Source organism: Vanellus vanellus (genome assembly GCF_965231255.1).
Source record: "Vanellus vanellus genome assembly, chromosome: 7".
In the NCBI taxonomy this organism is placed as follows: domain Eukaryota; kingdom Metazoa; phylum Chordata; class Aves; order Charadriiformes; family Charadriidae; genus Vanellus; species Vanellus vanellus.
The window spans coordinates 25,062,443-25,088,457 of NC_138912.1; the positions used below are offsets into that span (position 1 = coordinate 25,062,443).

Consider the following 26,015-nt stretch of genomic DNA (forward strand, 5'->3'; position numbering starts at 1 on the left):
TGAGTCTTCCAGGATGGACCTATGGGGAATTTCATGGCAAAAAGCTCCAGATCATGCTCTCTGTTATGCTGAAGATCCCTTCTGGCACAAGCCTTATATGCTGCAACATCCTTTTTGCTGCTTGAGTACAGGCCGAAGGTGAAAGATTTTTTGGAAGGCCTTTTCTTCTGCCAGAAGTGATTAATGAAAAGCAGCCGGTCAGCAGATCGGAATAACAGCTGGAGTGCCAGGATCCTGCCAAAAGAAGTATGCTTGTGCATTAAGATTACTGAGCACTGGTTTTTGTCACTTGAACATCTGTATCCTGCTCTGAGGATTTCAAAGCACATTTGAAATTCATCCTCCTGAAAAATGAAAGTGCAGAAGTAGTCCCAGGCATGCCAAGGATTGCAATGGGCTTAATCAGACAAACCTATTATACTGCATCTGGGTTCTCGGATAGCTTATTTAACACAGCGAGAGTATCTTCAAATCATAGTCTCCTATATATAAATTCCCTAAGCAGTAAGAAATCAGGACTGCAGTCAAAGAAAATAAACACGCTGCTAGTAAAACTGCCTGTTTGTGCCTGCAATGAACAGCCGAGCAAAACTACAAGAAAAAGAGAAAAACAATGTGTACGCAATTGTTCTTGATCCCACGCATCTAGCAGTCTGCATAAGCCAGCTCACAAAAACCTCAAGAGCTGCCGGCAGTGCCAGTGGCAAAAGCACGGAGAAGGCAAGGCTGTACGTTGATCGGTAGGTTGTATGCTGCAGAGAGGCAAATGTGTCAGAAAGCGTCCACAGCATCACTTCACACTACTTTAACTGCCGCCTGTGTCAGAAGAAAGCTGCTGACTATATTGAAAATGGCGGCGGAAGCATGAAAGCCTGGAGGCAGAACCTATCCCTCACGGGAAGGACCACAGCTCGGCCGAGATCCCCCAGGACAGGGTGAAGTTGTACACAATATGACCCATGCCGTATTTGGCACTTAGCGCAGTTAATCTTACGATGTAGTACTGAACAAATGTTAACAGCCATATAATGGCACAAAGTTCAGAAGTCCATCTTGTCACTGAATCAGTCACCCTGGACTGTGTTGGTGGGTATACAGTCGAAAACTGCAGTCTTATTAATGCAAGAGTCATCTTTATTTTAGGATTTTTGGGTTGGGTTATGTTACTGCTTTTTTCCAACCTGAGATACTCTCAAAAAGTTTGGATTTCACAGGGTTTGATTTTCAAAGGGTAGATTATTCTGCCCTTCCTGGCTTAAAAGAGTTTGAAAAAAACACTGACTTCTTGTTGGATGGAGTTCACATTTCCAAAGTGTAGATGTTTCTCTTTACTGCTGCTGGGTGAATTTTCAGTGATGGCGTAACCCTGGATGATGATGTCATCAAGCTGAGGCATGTTAGGCTGCTGTCTGATGGACCAATTTCCTGTGGCCAAACAGAAGAGAGCTGTCCATGTACAAGCATCTTATAATCTTTGTCATTCTATGACTTCTTTTTTAGCGTGGTGTATAATAAATCTTATATGATTATCTTCTGATCTCATTACAGCTTTCTCCTATGAATATCTAAATCTCGGTAGATGAACCTGACACATTCAAGGGTGACTTTTAGGTACCTACTGATTTAATAACACTGGAAATGTAGGATTGCAAACACCAGCCATGAGACCTCCTGCATAGCTAAATCTCTATTACTGCTATTATTTGCAACCTTGGTACGGCATAGTTTTGTTTTTTTGTTTTTTTTTAATCTCTGAAGGACTTAATATATCCATTTGTAGGCATATATCTAGGTTATTCTAATTAGTTGTTTTCTATTTAATTCATAAAAAGCTTTAAATTTTAACCCCATTACCAAGGGAAATAGAAAGAGACTGTACTGATAAAGAAAGCACCACAGTTCAAGCCTGACTCAGAACTATAATTACTCTGGCTTGGTTGAATCTCCAAATCTGCATTCAAGAAGAATGGAAGTGCTGAAGGAAAAGAAGAGAAATTTTTTTAATCTTTTCCACAGGGATACCTGAGGTGAGGTAACTTAAAGCAGTTTGGCACATAGGACTGAACACAAAAGACAGGTGAGAAGGCAGATTTAATGCAAATACAGAACAGAAAGGAAAGCTTCTGGTTTTGTAAACTTCCGAAATGTACAAAGTCAGATATCTAGTAACTGAAGCATCAAAAACATTTCTACTTCTCAGTTTCATGGGTCCTGTCAGACAAAAGTGTGTGGATTCCTTTTAGTCCTCTGTGAAGGAGAACCCTGGCCATAGTGCAGGACTGACATCTCCAACCCCAGTGCTGCTTAGGAAGCATTACTACGCTGTTGACATTTACCTCTACAATACATTTGTAGACAACCAGTATAAACCAGCATGGTTTAAAATATGTTCCAATAATTTCCTAAAATGTGGGAAGTTATGTCAGTAAAAATATTCAACTTGTTTCAAGACAATTTTTTTTACTATATGCATAAACTTAAAATATGTATTGTGTACCTAAGTTTTAATCAAAATGCTGCTGGAAATGTGGAATCTAAATGTGTATTAAAATATATTGAATCAAATTGTAGTTCTATGTTATATTTTCTGCTTGAATCGTGTGAGTTATGTGGAAGCCTGGAGATTTTCCGCCTGGGTCTGAAAACATCCTTCTAGAAAACTTATCTTTACATGACAAAAACTGAGCAAAGGCTCACTTCTCTCTCTGAAAGGACTCCTTCCTTGTGCTCGCTCCTTATGATCAATGAACCACATGCTATTTCTGTATGTGTCCTAGCTGGCCTCTTAATGTTTATGTCTTCTTTAATTTGTTTCTGGGCTAATTGAACTGTTGGCCTTCATCCTGCTGTGAATACCCATCAAGTGACGGAGGTCTGTTTGATTGCTAGTCCTCAGTGACATTATTTATAAGAAATAAGTATTTTGTAGGTCATTACTTGCAGGCCTTTCTTCGAAAGATTTATCTTTGCTTCCAGCCGTGACTGACACTGATGAAGGGAGTGACACTGATTTTTTTCCACCACCTGCACCCATGAGCCCCTCTGCAAACACACACCACCCGTTTTCCCCAGCCCAGGCTTTTCAAATCTCTGCATTACAGTGTATCTGAAATACAGTCATTTTTAGCTGTGACTTCTCATACTTTGTTTTACATCACGTGATGTGGTTAATGCAAGATAGCTTTTTGAAACAAAGTTAATGCCGGTTTAGCCTCCCAGACCACATAGGCGATAACATTGTGGTTGGTAGAATAGTTTTTGATATTTTCCCTCGGTCAATGTATACTGTCTAGGATCATTTTGCAAACACATTTATTTATATACAGACACCCATACAAAAAGTATTTCTTCCTGTTCCTCCATGAAAATACGAATTTGCAAAATTGGCACTTTTTTAACCTTACAGTGTACTAAGCTTTATGTTCTTTGATCATAGCCACTCATACGGTAAAATTGTTTTTTCTGGGTGCTTGGGCAAAGCCTATGTGTAGCATACACTGAGTAAATTTCAATTTTCACTTTATGCTTGTGAATATTTAACCCAAAGTAGTCATGTGCATATTTATACCAAAGCACCAGGTGTAAAAGAGGGGGTCCTCTATTTTGGTAAAAACCCTGAATACGTTACTGCTGTTTTATTTATTGTTTTTCTATAATTGAATCTGCAGTGAAAATGAGGAGGGACAGTGAGAGGATCCAAGGATCAGCCTTCATGCAGGGTGTCCAGTTTATCCATGTTAGGTGACCACCACAGGAACACTAGGGTTTCTCTCTACTCTCAGCTCAGAGTGATGGAGCTCCTTCTGGTTCTAGTGAAGCACTGTGTCTGTATGTCCGTCCTCTGCTATGCTGGAAGCCTTGGATGATGAGCTCAAATTTCTGTTAACACTTCATTATTCTAGAAATTGCTCAGCATTTGTGTTATAAACACCAGGGATACATTTTAAAACAAATATCCCGCAGTGGCAGACAAACGTCTTTACAAACCATAGCGTAGGAGAAATTTTTTAAATGCCTGAATTTTAAGAATGCGGTGAATGTGTTCTTGGGGTGTAAAATAGGTATGCCTAGGCACATCTTCCTTCCAAACAGGAAAAAAAAGGGAACAGCTAAGAAGTTGCTTAGTTTTGTTTAGAATACTGCATGGTTTCTCCTGGTGGTTTAGTTGTATACGAGTAATATCACCTCTTTAGATTGTGATAGGCCACATTTATTGTACCTATCTTGTCACCTTTAAATGTGGAGGATATTTGTTTGTGTAGGCTTTTAAGCAATATCTTACCTATCTTTCTATTACATGCTCTGTTAGTTTTACACCCGGGTGTGCAGGTATTTTAATGTGACATCAAAAAGAAAGTTGTTGTTATGTAACGGCTGGAAAGCAGGACATTTTTTTTTTCAACATTCACTTTGTGCCAGGCTTTACAAAAGAGGTCAATATCATCACTTCCTTTTTGCAGAACAGCAAAGATTCTTAAATAAAAATAAAATTATTTGCTGCAGGTGTATCTGGAATAAACCCCCAATTTCTTCATTCTTGTCAACACACACCTTTGCCCTTGTTCCTATCGGATTTTCATTATCCCCTTGTGTTAGCGTTTACTTGCACTCCTATCTTGCCCTTGCCCTTGCTCTCTGTCTGGCTGGTTTCTATACCCTTTTCTAGTCTTTGTTCCTCTGCACAGGAGGCATTTGGGGTTCTCACACTCCAGTCCTATGTATGCGTAGGGACTTTCGGTTCTACTCAGAGTCACAGCCAGTTTTACAATAGAGTTACAGTCATACCAGAAATCTCATTCTACTTGTTCAGTTGTGGGATGAAGTATGCACAGTTGCTCCTGGGAGGTGATTTAGACCAATTACATTAAGTGCACAGATTAAGCATGCTCCATCGACACACCCTTTGGAGAAATCAATTGCCAAATCGTACCATGGGAGATCCTTCTGAAGTTTATAGATTGAATGTGTGAGTTTTACTAGACAGCAAAAGGGCAGTCATTCCATGTGAACTCTGAAATACCTATTTCAACATGAAAAGCATGGAGCCTTCTCAATTAAACCATTATAAGAACTATTTCAATTGACTGAACAGCATTTTTCCCTTATAAAGCACTGAACGTTTTAATCAAAAATTTTGAAAAAACATTCAGGCTGACACAGATTTCTGGACTAGAACCTCCGCTCTGAGTAAATAAAAAGGAGTTAGTGAAACCATATATTACTAAAATACGACATTTTACTGGGAGTCATTAGGAAACCTAATTATAATAATCACTGTCTTCAGCTCTGCTGCACTGAGACCTGCACTGAGCACCTGACAACTAACTAGAACATGATCATGCATATACATAGTCAAATTTCTGTGAAAGAGGAAAAATCTGCCATGGAGAGACAGTAGGTATCTTGTATTCAGATGAAAATGCAAACTCTTGAAGGACTGGAGAATTCGCATACGTTCACTTGGCACATGCCCATGCCACGTGAGGGTGTGGTCTACACAGTTTTCCAAGGAAATCACACAGGTGGAAAAAGGAATTCATTCACTACTTTTGTATTTGTTAGCATGAGAGCTGTCAAAATAGATCTGTAGATAAATCACTTCTTGTAGGTTTTATAACAGGTTTGTCCTATCATCAAGATAAGCCTCTCCTCCCAGATAACCAGCTGTGTCAGATTGCTCTGGTGAAACTCTAGCTGTTCACAGATCAATCGGTTTTAGGTCAACTCTGCCTGTGTTGCCTGTTTCCCCATGGGATGTGCTGCCGGATGGTGCAGGAGGTACCGATGAGCACTCAGCGTAACACAGGACATCGGTTTGCTTTTACAAACGGTGGCAGAAAAAACCCTCCCTCTTATTTTTCCCCCTTCTCCTTTTGTGAAACTCTGGGCTCTATCTCAGAATCTGTAGCTCTGTCTCCCACAACCCGACCTGGCCATGCCCAGCCGGCCGGGCAAGCCTGCCCTCCACTGCCTGTGCTCCTGAAAGGCAGCAGCCAGGGAATTCAGTGTTCAGCGAAGTGTCTTCACTGCTGGGGCTGAAGAACAGAGCTGACGTGTACAGCAGCCACTTTATTCCTATGTGCCTATAGGATAAAATAGGGGCCACCCCACACTCTTTAAGGGTGGTGGTGGCTTGTCTTGAGCTCACTCAGGGGTCATCGGCATTGCACCCACCCACTGCAGCCGAATGCCGCACACAGAACCACAAAGCAGCATGGTGCGGGTCTCTGCTGACCAGCTCAGCCTTGTCCCATCGCTCAGCACCACCGGCCTACCCCTGACACATCTGCTTCTAGAAACCTGCTGTTTTCCACTTGTTTAAAGGCCCATGTCCCACAGCGTGGCCCTACCCCGAGTTGACCTGCCTTATATCCCCAGAGGGACTGGTGGCGTTTGGCCTCCAGGAGCCAAGGCACGCACCCGTGTCAGACCTCAGCCAACCTTTCCCTGGCTGCAGCTTCCTCGAAGTCCGAGGCCATTTGGGGCAGGAGCTCAGGTTTCAGCAGCCTGAAACCCCTGCAGCTTGACTACTGCAAATGGCCTCCCATCACTCCCTATGTTTGTAAAGCCCGCTACAAACAGGCACCCTAGAAAGAGAGGTGACCTTAAGGAAGACTTACCTGCAGGGGGAAATTGATTGAAGTGTAGGTTGGAATGACAGCAAATATTATTAAGTTTTTTGCATCGTTTATTTGTTGAAGAAGAAAATTTAGTCCTTCAAAAATCAAATGGCCGATAACATGTGCTGTCAATGTAGAGATGCTTTCGGGTGTGGAGCTGCACATCCAGAGCAGTTTACAGTAAAGAGCACCATCAGAATACTCTGAGCATAATAAGGACACCCTATAAATAATGTAAAAGGTTGTGATGCCAGGGAAGCACATTTTTTTCTCAGGGAAGGATTTGTTTGGGGGCAAACTGTTGTCCATTTCCCCTCCCTAATCCCCTGTTAGCACTTCTGAACACAGTACATAACTTGCAATGGCTTGAGCACAGCCCTCCAGGTGTTCCTCCTCCCCTCCACCAAGGCTCAGCTTTGCTTTATCCCCCCCCCTTCACAGCGTTATTTACAAAATTTAAGCTTAACCCTGCAGTGGCTTCAGCAAGAGACAAGACCATAAAACCATTGTTTAGCATCTTGTGCACCTGTGTCTCTCACTGGGTCAAGCTTTACCTTGAGAGAAGCAATTGGTTTCATGGAGGCAACCAAATTGTTTTCAGCTAGGCAAGTAAAGCCTTGGAGGTCTGTCACTCTGCAATGTAATTTCTTTGATGTAAAATGCACTGAGTTTTCTGAGGCATGTAATCCTCATTCAACTTCTTCTGAAAAACTTGAGATAACTGAAAAATTTGTAACCTCTAAAATTGTGCCATGCGTCCGTACGACACAGTAACTGCTACAGTGTGCACCATGAGCAGAAATGTCAACAGGACAGCAGAAATGAGTGGTCGTTCTCATATTTACTTCAGGTGAGAATTTTTGAACCAATCACTCAAACCTATTGCTCCACGTAAGTGATTTAGGAACACCAGGTATATCTCTTTGAGTTTCTCAGTGAGTTTTGCATTAATAGCTGTGTTTTGCTTACCAATCAGCATTTGATTACTTGATTGCCCCTCCCTTCCCAGGAGGTATCTCCTCCGTGGAATGAAGCCTATTAATTTACATATTTCAGGGTGTCAGGAAAACTGATGGTTTGTAGATCTATTAGGCAGTAGTTCACTTTGTTAAAAAGTTGCTTATTCCTTGAGCTATTTAGGTTTAAAAAAAAGTCCCAAGGCAGTGGAAACTGCAACAGAAATAAAAATGAAGGAAAAGAATTTATGATCAACCAAAGACAAATCCAGAAGAAGGAATAAGTACAGGCTTTTCTGCGCGGGTGGGTTTTCATTTCAGTTTCTCCTTGCTCTTTAGCAAAACCTTTTCCACATCCCTCGTACTGTTTATTTGGGAATAGGGTGCTTTAGTACTGAACATGTACTAGAAGAGTGCGCAGTGTCTCCACAGGCCCTAACAACAAGGGCTGTATTTTTAGTTTGCTTTGGCTGTAGAGCTATGGGCAATCAGCTCTCCTTAGCTATGTAGCTGGAGGGTGCTCTGTGCCTCCACCAGCCTTAGTAGGGCCTGCAAACAAGTTGGTTCCTTTGTTGGTCTTCTCAAATTTGCTTTCTGTTTGCCTTTCCAGCTCTAAAATTGCAGGTTAATGTTTATTTGTGTTCCTCTGAGTGAAGGGATTATCTGCATATGTATCTGTATCAGATGATTTAAATGTGTTGGCTTCTGTGTAGACCTGTTGTTTTAAGTGTATCTTAGAATCTGGTTTAAGTTAAACTTCTTCCTAATTCTTTAAGCTAAATTGAAAGGTGGCTACTTAAAACTGTTTGGGAAAAAAAAATAAGAGGCATTGAGTCTGTCAGTCTAAAGGTTCCTGGCAGTATGGGCCTCTCTTCTGGTTACCCTCTTAGGGCTTCCAGATGCCTGGTTTGCATAAGGACAGTTGTGTGATATCAAACAAAAGGTGTAGCTAGCCTAATATTCCTGCCTCTGAAATGGTAAATTAAGCAATAATTTAGGCAACATGTGCCTAATAAAAAAAAAAAAAAAAAAAAAAGTGTAAGAACAGGGTAAGCTTAAATGATACCTCCATTTGCAGCTCAGGGATTTTCTGACTCCAAAGAGGCCATGCAGCCGTGTGTAATGGTTGAATGGATTAGTAATTAGTAATCCTCACTGGATTTCTCTTCCACAAACCTGTCGAGTTTCCCTTGAAGCCCATACAAACATTTAGCTTCTTGTGACAGGTAATTCCACTGAATGGCAATCCTTTGGTGGAAAAACCCCATTGCTTTCCTTGTTCTGAACTTGTTTCCTGCTAGCTTCAACTATTTTCCACCTTTTCCCTGCTGGTTGTCCTTCCATAATCTCTGCTATATCCCTTAGGTCAATGTGTTTCAGAACAAGGAGTCCTAATTTACTTAGTTGTTCATTGCTTCCCTTTCACTAAGGTTCTTCCTCTGCCGAATCTTCAACCTGAAGGTCTGCATCTGGAGGAGAGAGTAAACAATGACTTCAGGCTTGTGTTAGAAGTGAATGTAAATTTATCTAAGCTGTTTGATGGACATATGTGTATGATGGATATGTGATGTAGCCACTTGCTCTTTTTGTTGGTCATGTACATTACTTAAGTAATTGTAATTATAATACATGGAGAGATTAGCAGAGTTTGAGTTCAAATGGCATGTTCTTGTAGTAAATATATGTAGTGATGTGTGGTTTTGGTTTTTTTCCCCCCCAAGTGGCACCAGTAAAACATATGACTCAGTGATGTTGGTTATGCATACGCATGGCTGTGTTCATATGAATTGGTAATAGTTAAAGTGCAAGTGGCACAAAAACCCGAGAGCTGCTTAGTTTCAATGGAAAACCAGCTCATCTAGAGTGAGCACACCTGCACAGGAGATGTGTGCACTGAATGGCATGAGGAGAGCGCTATGAAGAAAGGTCCAGAATAATTTAATGGCTTGCTGCTGCAGGCCCGAAGGCGTGCCTTTCCTGGCGCTCTGAGCTTTAGCAGATGTGCTGTGAGAAATAAGGCACGGCTGTACGAGGGAGGAACGGGGAGAGCGAGAGTGACAAACGATGCAGGCAGAGGCTGTCGCTACAGAAGCCCGGAACGTCAACGCAGAGGAGTTTGTGTGCTGTTGTCTGTCTCTGATTATGTCTCCGCTTTGTCTCACAAAGCAAGTGATTCATTGCTTGTCTTGATCAGGGTGGGGCAGTAATTACTTCCCTGGATTGCTAAAAATAAAGCTGAACCATGACTAAAATATTAATCGTTTTTTTTTTTTTAAAAAAAAGGAAAAAAGCTGATGTCTCATGTAAGTAACTGAACTTTCATTCAGAATGGATTTATACTATGGGTATGAATAATAAATGCACGTCTTTAAATAATGAACAACTTAGGCCGCAATCTATTTTTACTTAATCAGACCTCTATTTATTCCTAATGTATGTTCCTGTGCACAATAAGATACACTAGTTCTCTTTTCCTACTGCCATTTATTCCCTCAGCATCTAGTTTTCTTTCTTGATTCATCAATACATATCCCTCTGTGGAATGCCAAGCTGTTTTACTTAAAAATATCAAAATGAAACATACTAACCTGTTGGGTCTTCTGATGTGAAAGTATTGGACATAAAAAAGAAAAAAATAATCAGTTGCTTATCTTTTGATATAACTAGCAGGCGCTGACTGACATTATGTTGGGCCTTGCTGCTAATCTGCTGTCTTTTTAATAAGCTGGAAAATTACTGTTGTACCACGTGGTCTGGTAAATTGGTAGCATTGGATGATAATATATATATTTTGTACTATGCAAATGCAATTTGTATTTGTAAATAATTTTTACTTTCTCGATTATGACATGATCAAAATGCCTCCAAGTGGGCAGGGGAGAACTATGAATTCCAGAAATGCCTCCCCTGCAGTTGCTCGGCCTAGCAATGGGCTGCACTGATGACTCAGTGATTCCTGCCGCAGAGCTGCGCAGTGACTGCTGCACAACACTCGTTTTGGCTGTTTTCTCCAAGAGGTCCTATTTATGATCAGGACAGCACTATCTAAGAAAGCTTTCTGAGGGTTATTGCTTCTTTTGCCCTGAGACATGCTGTCTTCTGTTGTGGGGGGTGTGTGGGGGGTCTTCTGGTGGGTGAAGCTTAGGCAACTGGAGACTGGCAGAGGTAGCAACCCTCGTTAGGCAGAGTACGACCTGCCAGATCAGCTATGGGACAGCTGCGTTACTGGATGCTGCTGTATGTCTGTAGGTTGTGGGGTAGCAACCGGAGCGTTTATGCTAGGTGTGTAACGTGTTCAGAGTTTCAAAGACTTGTGGGAAGCGTGAGAGCAAGGGCAAACACCCCTGTGGAGGGATGCCGGGCAGTGTGCCACCACTCCTGTGCTCTGCAACGGCTGGCCGCTGTGGGGAAGGGGCCTTGGCGGCGGCGAGGGGCAAGGACAACCTCCGACACGCGCCCTCCGGGCAAACGCCACCGGAGCCACCTTAGCTGGCTGCAGAGCTGGCCTCCGTGGCTGTCCCTAGGTGAAGGACTTCACAAGTCGGTGCCCCGAGGCTGGAGGCAGGTGGGCCCTGGAAGGAAGATGAGCAGTTTCTCGGGAAGGGCAGTGGCCCTGGGCATGGATTCTCCTGTGAGCACTGCCCAGAGCCGCACTTCGGCCTCCCGTCCCAACGCAGGGAAAGATGTCCATATACTTAACTCCTCTCAGGAGAGGCGCTCCTTGGGCGTGGCCGCCACCGGGCCGCTGAAGAGCCGGTACCTGCGGCGCCCTCTGCCCCACCGCCCCCACCCCCGGCAGCGCTGGGCTCCCCTCACCCTTTCTGTCGCTAGCCAGCTCCGCTCTCTCAGAAGGACAGCACCCTAAGGCCTCCACCGCCCCTCAGCAGGCTTCACCCTCCCACCCCGCGGAACGCCCGGCGCAGCCGCTCCCACCCTCCCCCGCCGGGCGGCCCCGCCCGCCAGCGTAGGCTCCGCCCGCCCGCAGGACCCCTCTCCGCCGCCGGGGCTGCCCCTCCGAGCGCCTGCCGGCCCGCGGCGCCCCCGCACGGCTCCTTGCTCAGGGGCGCGGCGTCTCTCGCCCTCCCGCGACTCTGGGCTCCGCTCGGCGTCGTCTTCTGCCGGCCGGGCGGCGGCGCGGTGCGACGGGCGGGGAAGGCAGCGGGAGGGGCGGCCCCGGCTCGTTGGGGTCCTGCGCGGCGGCGGCGGGCGGGCGGGCGGATCGGTGTCTCCTTCACTTCGCCCTCCAGTGCCAGCGGCTGCAGCAGCGCGGCCTCCTCACGGCGAGACCCGCCCGCGCCCCCGGTCCCGCTCCGCCCGGCCTCGCCGCCCTCCCGCGCTAGCCAGGTGCCGGCCCGGGCCGCGACCGGCCTCGCGGGGGCAGAGGAGGGGCGGGCGGGGCTCGCCCCCTGTGCGAGCGGGCGGAGGGGTGGCGAACGGCGCTAGGGGCCGCGTGGGGTCGGGGGCGGCGGGGCTGGGGGCGCCTTCCCCAGCGCTCCGGAAAACGGCGGGGCGGGGGCGGCCGGGACGGGGAGCGGTGGTGATGATTGTGGTGGTAGGGTTCTCCTCACGCGTTGCTTCCCCCCCACCACCCAGTGGCCTCCGCAGGCGCTGCGCCTTCCTCGGCGTGCGGGGCCGGGGCGGGCCGGGCGGCGGTTACATAAAGGGCGGCGGGCGGGGGTCAGGCCGGGATGCCCAAGATGGCCGCGCGGAGGAGTTCACCTTGCGGCGGCAGCGGGCGCCGCTGGCCCTGGCGGCGGGCCTGGCGGGAGCGGCGGGCCTTGCCCGGGAGGGTGTGCCGCCCGCGCGGCCCGGCCCGGCTCGGCTCGGCCTGGCTCGGCTCGGCCTGCCTTCCCGCACCCCCTTCTCCCTCTCGGTGCCCTTCTCTTCTGGAAGGCTCTGCTTTACCCCCGCTTTCGGTTTCTGAGCACGCGGTTCGTTTTCAGGTGTTTAATTTTCCTTCCCTTCTCTGTAGAGTCTCTAAATTGGCCTAGCCATGGCTACTAGGCTAGCGTGTCCACCTCGGCGATGTAAGTAGGGAGAGAGCTGGAGAAAGGGTAACGAGGTGGTTTGCTTATTTAATTTTTTTTCAGCTTTTCGTATAAGCCTAAAGGTCAGTGGTGCGTCCACTGTATTTTAACAAAGTTTTTTTTGAATAATAGAAATTTCTTTGTTGTTATTTCAGTTACTGGAATACAATTTCAGTGTAGTTACTGCCATTTTTTTTAATTGCATGAGTACTTACGGCTTTTTTTTACTATTATTGTAGCCTGATTTAGCCTCCAGCCTGATCTTCAATATCCCAAGATCTTAAAATTGTTAGAAATCTGTATAGAAGTCCTTGGCATTCCTTTAATGACAGGTTGTGAGAGAGTTTTGAAATATTACCTCGAAGAAATTCTGATGTAGTAATTCTGATAACATTAATGCATTTTTCTGTTCTTGTGATTATTACTTTTTCTTTTTACAGAAGAAGAAAGCATGTTTGTGGCTCTTGAGTAACAGATTAATTAATTTTTTTTTAGGGTGACATTAAACAAAGAACAGATAGAGGTCCCACTTGATTCAAGTAGATTCTGTGGTTTTTAAATGAGGAATAAGATTGTCTGATAGTTGCTTTCACAGCAAACCTCTTGTTACATGGTACTCATATTTTAGGCACTTCTAATTAGTAGTTTTTAAGTGAAAGACACTTCAAAATAAGGTTGAAGAAAATTATTTCTGACTATAAGAATTTGCAAACCTAGTTAACTTGCCAATGTTGGAGGACACAGGAATAATTTTTTTGGGGCCCTGTTTTCATTTAATGAGCATTCTGATGATGGCACTGACTTACCAGGTATTTAGTATACCTCAAATTAACTCTTGGTTTTCCCTTATGTCTTCCTCCATCCCTGTTAGTGTAGAATTAGAACAGTAGTGTGACAGTTGTACTCTGTTTTAACTTTTTATCAGAAAGCTTACATCTGTAGGCTGCAATGTCTGACAAATACTGGTTAGCTTCCTTGCAATGGGAAGGATGCTTAACTAGGCCAGATAAAATGGCAACATCCTCTTAAAAAAGTAATCCTTTGAATTTAGGCACAGATACCAGTTTGTTAACTTCTCAGGACGTTACTGCTTAGCATAAATCTCTTGTCTGTAATGGTTGTCTAGTCAGATTGGAAGCATTGAAAACAAAATCTAAAAGCTTGTTTATTACACTGTAAAAGCATGTCTATGCTAAAGGCTAGTATAAAACTTTAAAACTAGAAATAATTATTCTTCTGAAGATGCTAGTTAGAAGTGAAACCTATCCATTAGAGGAAAAATACATAGCTAAACCTTCTCTAAATTTTAAACTGCTAATGAGTTGTACAATTGCTGTACAGCAGAAATTTAGAAGCATTCCCACGCTATTGTGTATTTTGGTCCAATACCTGCTTCTCTTTATTGAATAAATAATAGGAATAATTGAATGTCTTGTCACCAGGATTAGTATCTGTTCTGATATAGAATTTTCTTTTCTCAAGACTTATGTTATTTGTTATGGACTTGAACTTGGGTTAAGCCTTTTTAAGCTTGAAATGCTCTAAGTAATTTTCATGTCTTGTTTGTTTGTTTGTTTGTTTTTTGTTAAGAGGCAGTTTACTTTAACTTTATGGAAAACCAGAATTGTTTAATATCCTTGAGCAAGCAGTGGTTGTCTTGCTATAGTGATCTGGTTGTAGAGTTTAGTACTCCTTACTAAATAAGGGTGTGGGGTTCTTTATTTTTATTTAAACTGAATGTAATTGTTTTTGCTCAGAGGAGGTTGAAGTTTTCTTATGGCTTAGGGCGGTGGAGTAAGGTACTCTGGAAAACTGCAAGAGAAATTGTAGAAAGATAAGAAAGTCTTGTGTGTTACCATTGCTTGCTAAAATGTTTTTTTTTTTTTAAATAGTAGCAGTTCATACAATTAGGCTATATATGGTAGGTGTAATCAGGTTTTGGTGTGGTTTTTTTTTTTTTTTTAAAGTTGATACTATTCTGAAACAACAGTGTGTTTAGTGGATTGATGCTCTAGAGGAAATTATTCTGAATCAGATGTTCCAGGAAAGTTTTCCCTTTATGTAGATAAGGCCATGAAAAGATGGAAATAAACTTCTTTGTGGGGGAAGGTGGGGGGGAACCCCACCTTTTATTGAATCCTGTATTATTGAATACAGGATCTTGCAGAGGTCTGCAGAAGATGAGCAATTACCCAGGTGTTGAAAACTTAAATATTGGTTAAAAGTATTGTGTAAAAATGAAAGTAATATTTTCTACTTTCAATTGAAAGACAATGTGAGAGTTCTGCCCTTGTTATTTTTGAGGTTCTGAAGATATTTTTTCCATTTACTTCAGCGAAAAAAAACCCCAAACAACAAAAACCCAGCACACTTATGTTAAGCTGACTTTCTGTGCAAAACAAATGTGACCAATCACTTTGAAAAGATAAGAGAGTATTTCTGTTTGCATGTGTTTAGCCTTTTTATTGTGTTTATTTAGTTAGTTCCCGTCACACCCACCCCCCCCCCCCCCCCCCTTTCCCCCTTTCACAGCATGGGAGAAGTTAACTCTTGAAATATGCTCTGTTTTCTGTATTTTAAAACTTTAAAATACAGTGCCTCTGTAACAGTGGCCTTTTGCTATCTATTGAAATCATGGGGAACAGTCACTGAAGGAGGTTGTAGATAGAGTCTATCTTCACAGGGAGGAGAACCGTACAGGCCTCTCTGAGACCTGAGGCTGGTATCTATCCATCAGGCCAGGGAGGCTGGGTCATAACTCGTCTTGAATGACAGGTTCTTTAACAGTGAGATTGCCAGAGGCTCCCTGTCTGAGAAAGGGACTTCTTAAAGAGAGCTTTTCTCACTGACCCAGCACTCCTACTACATGTTTGTTTTAGACTAACAAGACAACCCCTCAAACTTAAACTCGTGTATGTTATCAGGGGGAAAAAAAATTCATCAGACTGATTGCTAGTTAGTGGCATTAGATGTTCCTTTTAAAATTGTATGTCTACCATTTAAAATACGAGGCAAATGATGTTGCAAAACAGATATGCGCTATTTTTACATTTTGAAAATAAAATCTCGTATGCCCTTTCAGGTAATTTTCTTAAGCATCTGTCAAATTTGATTTTGTGGAACTTCAGGAAATAACTGTCTGCATTGTAGTTTTTCAGATTTCCATTTCCCTGGTTTTTGGTGGTAACTACCAACTCTAGAAACATGAGCTGTTAGTTGGTTTTTGGTAATTAAGGATGTATGGAGAAATCTGCTTGAAAAATTAAGAACTGGGTGGTCTTGTAATGCCTCTTTCTCTACAAACAGATTACTGAAGCCAAGAAAATAGTCAGTGTTCACCGTGACCATCACTGAAAATCTGTAGGTGTTTCACAGAATACTGTAATTGTTTGAGCCATCTGTCTGTTAATTGCCTTCATGTATAAATCTGCCTTAAAGAGTATCTTTAAAGAGTTGTGTTAGCATTTTTTTGTGCGTGTGCATTGGTGAAAGGTTCCCTATTAATTAGCCTGTTACCTTTCAGCTCCAATGGCGATTCCTCCATCATACGTAGACCTTGGCAAATCTGCCAGAGATATCTTCAATAAAGGATATGGTAAGAATAGTACCTTCTATAAACCATGGTGATTGTGGTGCAGCAATTAGTTACCTTTTAAGCCTCTATATAAAATTGAATGCTCAAATGCCTCTGTTTTCTGGGGAGGGGGAAGGTGTGGGGTTTTTTGTATCGTTACCATCAACTAACAGATCATTGGAGGCTTTCTGTGGGCTGTTTTGATGTGAAGTCTCTTAAATCTTACTGCTTTAGCCACATAAATGTCAGAGGTTTACAAATATGCAGGAATGTAAGCATCAAATGTAATTTAACTTAGGAGTACACTTTGTTTGCCAGTCTGTCTATGCCACATTTATTGATACAGAAAGGAATATATACCACTGTAACATTGTAGCCTTTTTTGGAATACAAAGAGGAATAGCTAGTGGGATAAAGAATTGTTCAACATTTTAAAATGCTTTAATACCAGGCAGTTGCATAGTTTAATTCTGCTTTGTTACAGTGCTCTTTCTTTCTGGTCTTTGGGATTGCATGTGGGGGCTTTTTCACCAAGGCTGTTGCTCATCTCTAAGGGTAAAAATATGAATTGACACTCCTTTAAAACCTACTTGTATTACAGTTCCAATGGCTATGTATTTCCCAGTGACTTCACTTTTATGGTTTTTTACTTTGAGATATTTCTTCTTGGTGCCGAGAGATGAATTTTATGCATTGGGATAGCTCTTCAAGTGGCAATGATGACAAAGTCAATCCCGGGAACAGAAAAGAATGGGTTTTGTCTGTCATTAAGTTTACCCTTGGAAGTCAGCGTTTGGTAGTTAAAAGTACAATGTACAACTGAGAGGCTACTCCCCACTCCTGGCTTCTTCGAGAGTGGTCTCCTCTACCCACTGTGGTGTCTAAAATTTGAGTGTTACTGAAGTCAGTCTGTGGTTGTTTTTATATATGTATGTACGTGGCACACTGCTGAGGCTGCTTGGAAGACTAACTTGGAGAATGTACGTGGTTTTAGTTAAAGCCTACTGGTGTAACTTTGACTTCTATTTGTTAAGGTTTTGGTTTGGTGAAACTGGATGTGAAAACAAAATCTGCAAGTGGAGTGGTGAGTTTAAGTACCTTTTATTCATTATGTTTTTTTCGGCTATCTTCTGATATTTAATTAGAAAGGACACCTTCTAGATGCTGTTAAGTAGTTTATAGGTTATATGAATGATAATTTGGGTGTAAAATAATTTCAGAAGATTTGATATTATTCTTAATGTAACAAGGGTATTACACTGTTTAGTAATCTTTGTAAAATAAAAAGGTTTATTGTGCCTCGTCTTATATCTGAAGGTGAACATATAGCTGACACGTTTTTGAAGTATTTTTATATATCAATCATAGTACACAATTCATTTCTAAAGTGCTTTGTGATACTATTTGTATTTGGTGGAAATGTCTGGCATCTTAATGCTTGTGTGAAGTAGCTGACAGTGAATTAGCACGCTGAATCTTTGGCTCCTCTTTAAAGGTATTGAAGTGTTGCAGTAATGTTCCATGCAAGACGTCTTGGTCACGCAAGCAGTGCCTCCTGTAACTTTTATCTATTTCTAGAGCAGACTTTGCAAGATACAGAGATAGGTTTGTTTTTTTTCATAACTGGAAGCTCTAACAGTGTAACTGACTGTTAGAAACAAGGTGTGTGGGTTATAGGCTGTGTTTTTTCTAGAAGTTTGTGTCCCAACTGAAGCACAGTTTGCAGGAGCCCCGTTAGATGTAGTTGTTCTTATTGTACCTTTTTTCTTTCGAGGACTACCAGTAATACTGGTAAAACTCTGAAAAATCCAAGCCCTCATGTGAATCCCATATCAGTTATAAGCCATCCCTCCCAGGAGGAAAAAGTGCTGACATGTATGTACTGCAGATATTTGAAAGCAGAGATAAGAGATAATGTAATAATTTGCTGCTTCTGAAGCTGTTACCACAGTGGTTGCAGTCACATATACCCTGTGCAGTAGGAATAACACAAAGCATGAAGTTAAAGCTGAATTTGCACTTGAAGTTGTGTAGTCCCTGTCACTTGCCAAGAAATAGACCTTACTAGAATTATGCAACTGTGTGAATGGTTTAGTCGTTCGCTAACATAATCCAAGTAAATGTCTTGGCCATGGTTAAATTTGATCAGCCACCATTAAACAACAGTCTCATGCGCTCTTGCCATGTGCAGTAGGTCTTGGGCTGTGAGAATACGAATGCTTAAGGACTTGTGACTTCAAATCCGTGTTTCCTTCTGGGGTGAGTGAGTGTGAGGACTCTATTTGAAAATAATACTGTGCATGGAGGAAGTCAAAGATCAAAACTTTGATTTATATGTTTTAAAAAGTTGAAATAATAAACTTTTTAAACCATGAGGGCAATATTACAGTGGAACAAGCTCCTTAACATGTATTTGCAAAACAGACTTCTACTTCTACTAGGTATTGCCTTTAGTTTCTGAATAGTGGTACACAGAAATGACTCATTCTGTTCTTTGTGAGACTCCAAATAGTGAGAGACCTGAGGTACTACTTAGTTTAATAAGGAGATGTGAGTGATATTGCCAACTTCTAAATACTTTCAAGAATTCCAAGTAAGACTCTACCAGAAGCATAGAATCTAGAATCAGACTGTTGCCTTAGCTCACAATTCAAACATGAGCGTTCTTCCTGGGTATCATTAAACCAAAGTGTCAAGGGGATAGGAATTTTATAGATGTCTGTAAGAACACGTGTGTCTATGGCTTGTGTGAAAGGCTGCTGTATTGGTTAGACTGATAACTCTCTTAAGAAGCAGCAAAACCCCCAAACCAAACAAAAAACCAAACCACCTCCAATATGAAAAATGATGGCATTCAATGACATTTTACAGCTGTACATAATTTATCTTTGGAAGTGGTTGACTGGAATAATGAAAGTACATATATGATACTTAAAGAATTTTACTGGAATTGCATTATGTGCCTTGTAGCGTTCTTGGCTCTTTGTTTGATTTTTGATTTGCTCATTAGGAGTATCAGACTTGACTTTATATTTCAAGAACTTGTTTCTGCTTTTAAGGAGTAACTACTATCTTGCTTCTAAGTTATGTTGCAAACCTGTACGTTTTGTAATAGTGGCAGAAACACTGCAGTTGACATGGGGTGTTGGGGGAGGCCTCCCTGTGGGCGTGAATCGTCCAGTTCTTGTGTTGTTCCCCCTTCTCTCCCCATGAGTTTGCTACAAGTTTAACACTGTTAGACAAGAATAACAAGATCTTAGTGTTTGCTGAAGAAAAGTCTTCTCTCTTTTGGCACTGTGTAATGCTTTCGGGATCACATGTATCTTCTGTATAATCTGGACACTGTCCTTTTTAGGAATTCACAACATCTGGTTCATCGAACACAGACACTGGAAAAGTGAATGGAAGCTTGGAGACCAAATACAAGTGGGCTGAGTATGGGCTGACTTTCACAGAAAAATGGAACACAGATAACACTCTGGGAACAGAAATTGCAATTGAAGATCAGGTAATAGATTAGGATATAGATACTCTCGGATAATGAGAGTGTTTATTTGTTTTACCTAACTAGCAGAGCTGAATTTATAGCTTTATCTTATCTTCTTCCTCTTCAATTAGATTGCCAAAGGTTTGAAGTTGACATTTGATACAACTTTCTCACCAAATACAGGGTAAGAATTGTTAACCTTTTTACCTTATTTAGGGCAGTAACACCCATGGTCAGTAAATGTTCATCTGGTCTGTTGTATTGACAGAGGTCTTTGGTTTGCTATTGATTTAGCAAATCCCAATGCTAAAGGCTTCTACTCTTTAGCATCCCATCTTATTCTACAGGGTTGGTATTGGACATTTCACAACAGCCCTTTTTGCTTATTTTCTGGGGTGGAATTACTTGGAAGATTGCAGGAGTCATGAAAATGCCTCTGCATTCATGACAAAATGCCCTGCGCTTTGGCCCAATCTAGGGTATGCATGTGCATGGCGTTTAGGTACATCATGTAGAGTCATATTGCTCAAATTTTGCAGTTCATTGCCTTGTTTTAAGATAACTGTTTTTCTGTTTCAGAAAGAAAAGTGGTAAAATTAAGTCAGCTTATAAACGTGAGTGCCTAAACCTAGGCTGTGATGTTGACTTTGATTTTGCTGGACCTGCAATCCATGGTTCAGCTGTCTTTGGTTATGAAGGCTGGCTTGCTGGTTATCAGATGACTTTTGATAGTGCCAAATCAAAATTAACAAGAAATAACTTCTCTGTGGGTTACAAGACTGGAGACTTCCAACTGCACACTAATGTGTAAGTACTGAAAATTGTGTTAAGGTTTACAGAAGCAAGTTTTCTCTACTTTTTCTTCTAGTCAGAATACAAATGCTTGCAAGGCCTTTAAGTGGAGTGCATTTTTCAATAGGAAACTCTAAATAAATGATAAATGTTACTTTGTATCTCTCTTTTTCAAAACAGTAAATACCAGTGGCTTGTTAGTGCTAGCAGCATAATGTATTCTCCAACTTAACCAAATACTGAAGTACATCCAAATTAGAAGTTCAGTAGTTCAGTTAAGCAGAGCTGATGATAATGCTTTTTCCAGCTTTCCTATTATGTTGAATTCCATCTGACTATAATTTAAGGGCAGTAGATTTGTTAGAGGTAGTAATTACCATAGCGCTGGTTAAGTAGGCCAGTAGTAGTCTCTGGAGCAAGACTAGAGCTTTGCTTTTTGGACTTCATGAGTAGTTTCATCTTCTTGCCTGTCTGGAATGAAGAGTGCATGAAACACTTAGAGTGTAACTAAACAAGTGTAAGATACCTTGTTTATGAACTTCAGAGTTGCTGCCTTTAGATCTTAAATGTTCTTCAGAGCACACTCATCAAACCCTACTGAAGAAAATGGTGTTTTCAATTTAAGTTAATAAAAATTGGCATTGTTCTAGTGCATTTAGTTCAGAAATAACTAAGTTGGTTTCTGAGGTAGAAGTTTGCCCTTTTGGAGGGGGGGGATAGGGATTGTGTCTGGGTTTATGGAAGTTGAGGGATATGAGAGGAAGCTATAAAACATTTTATAGTAAGAATTCCATTTCAGTTCACTAATGTCAAACCCTGTGACAGGTTTTTAAAAAGGTCATATAATTCTTTAGGAATATCATATGTATTCAATAATTGTAGTATTGAGAATGCCCATTGCCTAACTACTAACATTTATCTTCTAGTTTTGTAAGGATGTGATCTGGAATTACATTTAAGTACATTCACATTAGTGTGAGAATGTGCTGTAGCACTCTGAAATACTACTTTTTTTTTTTTCCCCATGACTTAATTGCATTTTAATTTTGCCCTGAAGCCTTTGTTCATCTCCCCTTCTCCTGTTGAAAAATGTGAAACAACTCAAACTTTTGGAATCCTTATTTGAAGAAAAATTTGTAGTAGTTAAAAAAAAAAAAAAAAATGTTGGTGTTATTTAAATACAGGAAACTAACTTTTTTCTTACTTTGTGCAGCAATGATGGTTCAGAATTTGGTGGGTCAATTTACCAGAAAGTGAGTGACAATCTTGAAACTGCTGTAAACCTGGCTTGGACAGCAGGTAGCAACAGCACTCGCTTTGGTATTGCGGCTAAATACAAGTTGGATTCTACTGCTTCTATCTCTGTAAGTATGACTCTAACCAAAAGAGTTATGCTGAGCACAGTGTATTTTACAGTTTCTGTGAATTTGTGTTATTAGTGCAAAAGAAAGCAGTAGGTCAGGAAGTTTTGTACAAATTACTCTTGCAATCCAGACAGTTGTAACAGCAGTATTTAAATTCTGTAATGTTGAATGTAGGAAAGTCTCTTTTAGAATCTGTCAAATGTGCTGCTTTGGAGGACTTAATGTATTTATTAAAATTAAAAAAATTGAAAAACACCCTTCATGTCTAATTCTGTAAGTTGACATAATTTTTTAAAACCATTTTTTGGGGGGCTCTGCCACGTTCTCATGGTAAGAACTCCGATGATACTGGTTAAAGGTGATATGCAGAAGAGTTTTCTGTACGTTATACAATTAGAATTGAACCTGGATTATTGCATCACTTCCTCTATAGGATGATTCTAAAGTGAGATAAATAGTTTTTCACAGTGTTTATGATGATATGAAATGTTTGCTGCTTGACTGATTGGACCTGCAAGATACTAATTCTTTTGTAGTAATATGAACGTGTGGGATTCTTCTGAAGTGGTTTGTTTTGGGAGTCTGTGGTGGTAAATTGCTATGGCCTTCTGAAAAGGGGGAAGTGGGGAAGTTCACCTGCCAGACTACATTCCTGTAGCAGTTCTCCCTGCCATTACATTCTGTCTGCTCTTAAATACGTTACTTCTTCAGCTGTAAGTTGCGGGGCACGGGCATAGCTGGGAAGAGAGAATCCAGTAAGCAGAGAAAGAACAAGTAAAACTTGGTTAAGTTGATAATGGGGACGTTGCCATAGTTATTCTAGTTTGTGAATGATAAAAATGAACGAATCAGTTACAACACTTCAGTTGTTTTTGTCTTGGTTTTTTTTTTTTCAGGCAAAAGTGAACAATTCTAGTCTAGTTGGAGTGGGTTACACCCAGACCCTGAGGCCAGGTAAGGGTTATCACGTGAATTATGTCGCATATGTGTCTTTTGTGCATCACAGAGAAAATCTTTGAAATTTATGCGTTTATATGCAACTGTTTCCCTTATTCTGAATACCTTTGTCTTGAAGGCAAAGTAGATGTTTTACAGTAGCTTATGTTGCACATCAAACCTTTACTAAACCAGACAAATTCCACTGCATCTAATGGTATTTCTGCATCACATTCCTCATTGATTTGTGTAGTAGTAGACTGTGTTGTGTTTGATAGCTTAGTTTTAGGCTCTGCAAAGCAGTCTTTTCTTAGCATTGCTTTCTCCCGTTATACCTTATTGAATGGTAGCAGGTCTTGAAATGATCATTAATTGTCAAAAGAACACACTCCTGCTCTTCATGCTTAGTAAAAAACCTCCAGAACTTTAATTGTTCTGTTTAAATATGAAAGCACCTGTTAATGCTATATTACCATTGGTTAGTTCCTTATTTGAAAACCAGTAAAGATCATAGTTTCATTCCATCCCTTCCTTGGTACAAGTGTCTATCTTTTTATGCATAATTTTTGTTCTTCCTTGCACACCTTAATGTGGAAATGGAGAGCTCTTGTGTACTTACCCACTAGAGAATTTCTATATCCACTTTTTAAAATCGTATTTACAAAAAACATCTAGCTTGATTCACATGGCTAATTTTCAGTAGATTTCATGGGTAAATGGATTCTTCTGTAGAAATCCTTAGAGGAAAGTAGTGAAATAAAAAAAGAGTTATAGTGGGGACGTGTAGTGATGGAGATCGAGTTGCATGAATGCTACTCTGATTGTATGTTGTAAACATGCTCTTTAAAAATCTTACAGGTGTGAAACTTACACTGTCTGCCCTGATAGATGGAAAGAGCATCAATGCTGGTGGCCATAAACTTGGTCTTGGCCTGGAATTGGAGGCTTAAAAAGGTGAAGAAACTGCTGCAGAGAAGGGATATCAGAAGAATTTGGCCTTAAAATGTATTTCCAATGTGACCAGCAGGCTTTTTTTTCCAAGAAGGATGACCTAGAACAAGAGCTGTATTTGAAGTATTTAGACAGTTACTTGTTAGCTGGTTTCTAGTTAAATTGGTTACCCATCTAGTTGAAATTCTGCATTAGTGCAGTCACTTAAACATTATTTAAATGTATTTAACTGTTTAATGCGCTACCCACAAATAATGAAATAGACATTTATGAAAACTGTACAATTGTGTGCATGTTTGTTTTTATGTTCCTTTTAACATTTGATATTACCATTGAATGAAAAATGGATCAGTGGATGTTTTGAAATGAGGTCAACGATTTTGTTAAATCACCTTAAGTAGAAATACATTTGGTATCCCAAGACAAATTATGAATAAAACAAGTACACACACATACTTGTGCCTCAGATATTTTAAGAATTAAGATATGAGGGTAGTGCTTAGTTAGTTTTAACTTTTAGCTTAATTCAAGAAGTAGTGCTCTATACCTTTGTGCAATTAAGGACCCCCACCCATGACAACATTGAGTACAGATGGTTTTCACCGAACAGTTGGATTCCTCAAGCAAGTTGAATGTCCGTTTCTGTCAGGTAAGATTTGTCATGACATAACGGTTTACCTCCCCTGTGTTCCACAGGCAAGATTTACTGCATTACTAGTTGACCTCCTCATGCAAAGAGTGCAGAATGATGTACTTGGCACACTGAGACATTTAAGAACTGCTCCTTGATGCTTTGCCCAAGGGGTGAAAAATCTCACCACAAACACACCTTTTGCTTATATTTGTATGAAGTGAGACGTCTCTGCAACTGAATGTAACAGTATAATGGTACAACAGCCTGCTTATCCCAACTGCTGTGAGAGGTTTCTGCTTAAAATGACTGAAATAAAGGCTTAATTTTAAATGGAGCTGGAGGAAAATGCATCCGATTTTGCTTTCCCTTTGACTAATAAATCTTGGCGGATATCCATTTTAAGTCCAGAAATGTGGAATAATGGAAAAACTCTCATGTTTTTCCAGGATAGAATTAAGAGGTAATAGAAGTACGAGTGAGTTATTCGGTCTGTGAACATAACATCCCTTAAGGTCAAACAACTAGCTGTGAATGCTTTTGATGTGGAATATGTTAAATACGTGTAGTTACAGTGCTTACGTTAAGGAATGGGGGCTTACTGAGTTCAGGGGAGCGCCTGGAGCCTACTTACCCTTCTCAGCTATGAGAGATTGTATCTTGATACTTAGTCTTGCAGTCTGTAGTTCACGCAGCTTCCTTTATAGGGCAGGTGGCTAGCTTACGATCAGGAAGCTTTATCTCTGGTTTGCAAGCTGTGTTCAGTTCATGCTGGATTAGACTTAACCCCCATAAAAGTCCTGGTGATTTGCTCGAGGTCTTGTTCCATCCTGCATTGTTGCCCTCATACTCAAATTCTTGAGTTAAGTACTCTGTTGCTGCCTGAGTTTAGGCTTTAGCTGTGGAATAGCTGAGCCACCTTCTTCGCAGAAGATAGAGCAGGGCTTAAGCTTCCAGCTCTGGCTGTAGAGCATGCTTGCTCGTGTATCTGACTAGTTTTGTTACATGATAAAGAGAAGGCTTGGCAGCATTTGTGCTTTGGAATACCTTTACTGCTGTGTCACTAAATGCCCTTTTCTGAGGAAATTGTTATTCATTACTGCATGTTAACATTCATAAACTGTATTTTTAGTTGGAAGTGGTGTTATGTGCTCGACCACTTAAAGCTAGAGACCATGTGGCCAGATATTTGAATTTTAGTACGGGTTCTCTTTTTAGTATAACCATCGTTGGTGCCTCATGAAGTGTGTCCAGGCTGCTTCTGGAAAAAAATAAATGCTGTGTACACCTGTATACATCATCCAGCTGTAGCACCTGGACAGATAAAGGACTGTCTTTTGCTTATGAACAATGCCTTATTTGCATCCTTAAACCGGTATTGCTACAACACTGATGTTTCTGGTTTTGGGAAGCTTTTGATAGGACTGCAGTGGTCTGACACTTTTTTTTTTTTTTTGTGGTGGTGGTATTTTGTGTTTTTGTTTTGTGTGTGGTTTGTTTTTCATTTTTTTTTTTTTTCTTTTTAAATGACTAATGACTACTCTAACCCTTGCTTCACTACCTGCTCACCTCTAGCTGTTCTTCTTGAGGTCACAAAATGGGCAAGTGAAATAAAAGCAGATACTGTAGAGTTTCTCTTCCACTCTTCGTACAAATTAGTAATGGAAAGCTTGAACC

The 26,015-nt window shown here is 41.2% G+C and overlaps 1 protein-coding gene across 3 annotated transcripts; it reads left to right on the top strand.

The window, feature by feature from the left end:
* Positions 1-11,780: 11,780 nt before the first annotated feature.
* On the top strand, positions 11,781-24,675 carry VDAC2 (voltage dependent anion channel 2). 3 transcript variants are annotated; one of them, XM_082486785.1, is made up of 10 exons: positions 11,803-11,920; positions 15,910-15,963; positions 16,127-16,198; positions 17,212-17,261; positions 19,533-19,685; positions 19,796-19,848; positions 20,244-20,471; positions 21,670-21,820; positions 22,717-22,774; positions 23,615-24,675. In XM_082486785.1, exons 3-10 carry the CDS (start codon positions 16,132-16,134, stop codon positions 23,704-23,706), a joined length of 852 nt encoding a protein of 283 aa, XP_082342911.1. In that variant the 5' UTR covers positions 11,803-11,920; positions 15,910-15,963; positions 16,127-16,131; the 3' UTR covers positions 23,707-24,675. The 3 variants fall into 3 exon arrangements, with proteins under 3 accessions (XP_082342909.1, XP_082342911.1, XP_082342910.1); XM_082486783.1 differs by lacking the exon at positions 15,910-15,963 and having other exon boundaries at positions 11,781-11,920; XM_082486784.1 differs by lacking the exon at positions 11,803-11,920 and having other exon boundaries at positions 15,480-15,963.
* The last annotated feature ends 1,340 nt before the right edge of the window (positions 24,676-26,015 follow it).

Excerpts from the sequence above, each read along its gene's own strand:
- VDAC2 (XM_082486783.1), top strand. The coding sequence starts at position 16,132 with ATGGCGATTCCTCCATCATACGTAGACCTTGGCAAATCTGCCAGAGAT. Across the intron at positions 19,686-19,795 it reads AAATTGCAATTGAAGATCAG|ATTGCCAAAGGTTTGAAGTT; the intron begins GTAATAGATTAG and ends CTCTTCAATTAG. Across the intron at positions 22,775-23,614 it reads CACCCAGACCCTGAGGCCAG|GTGTGAAACTTACACTGTCT; the intron begins GTAAGGGTTATC and ends AAAATCTTACAG.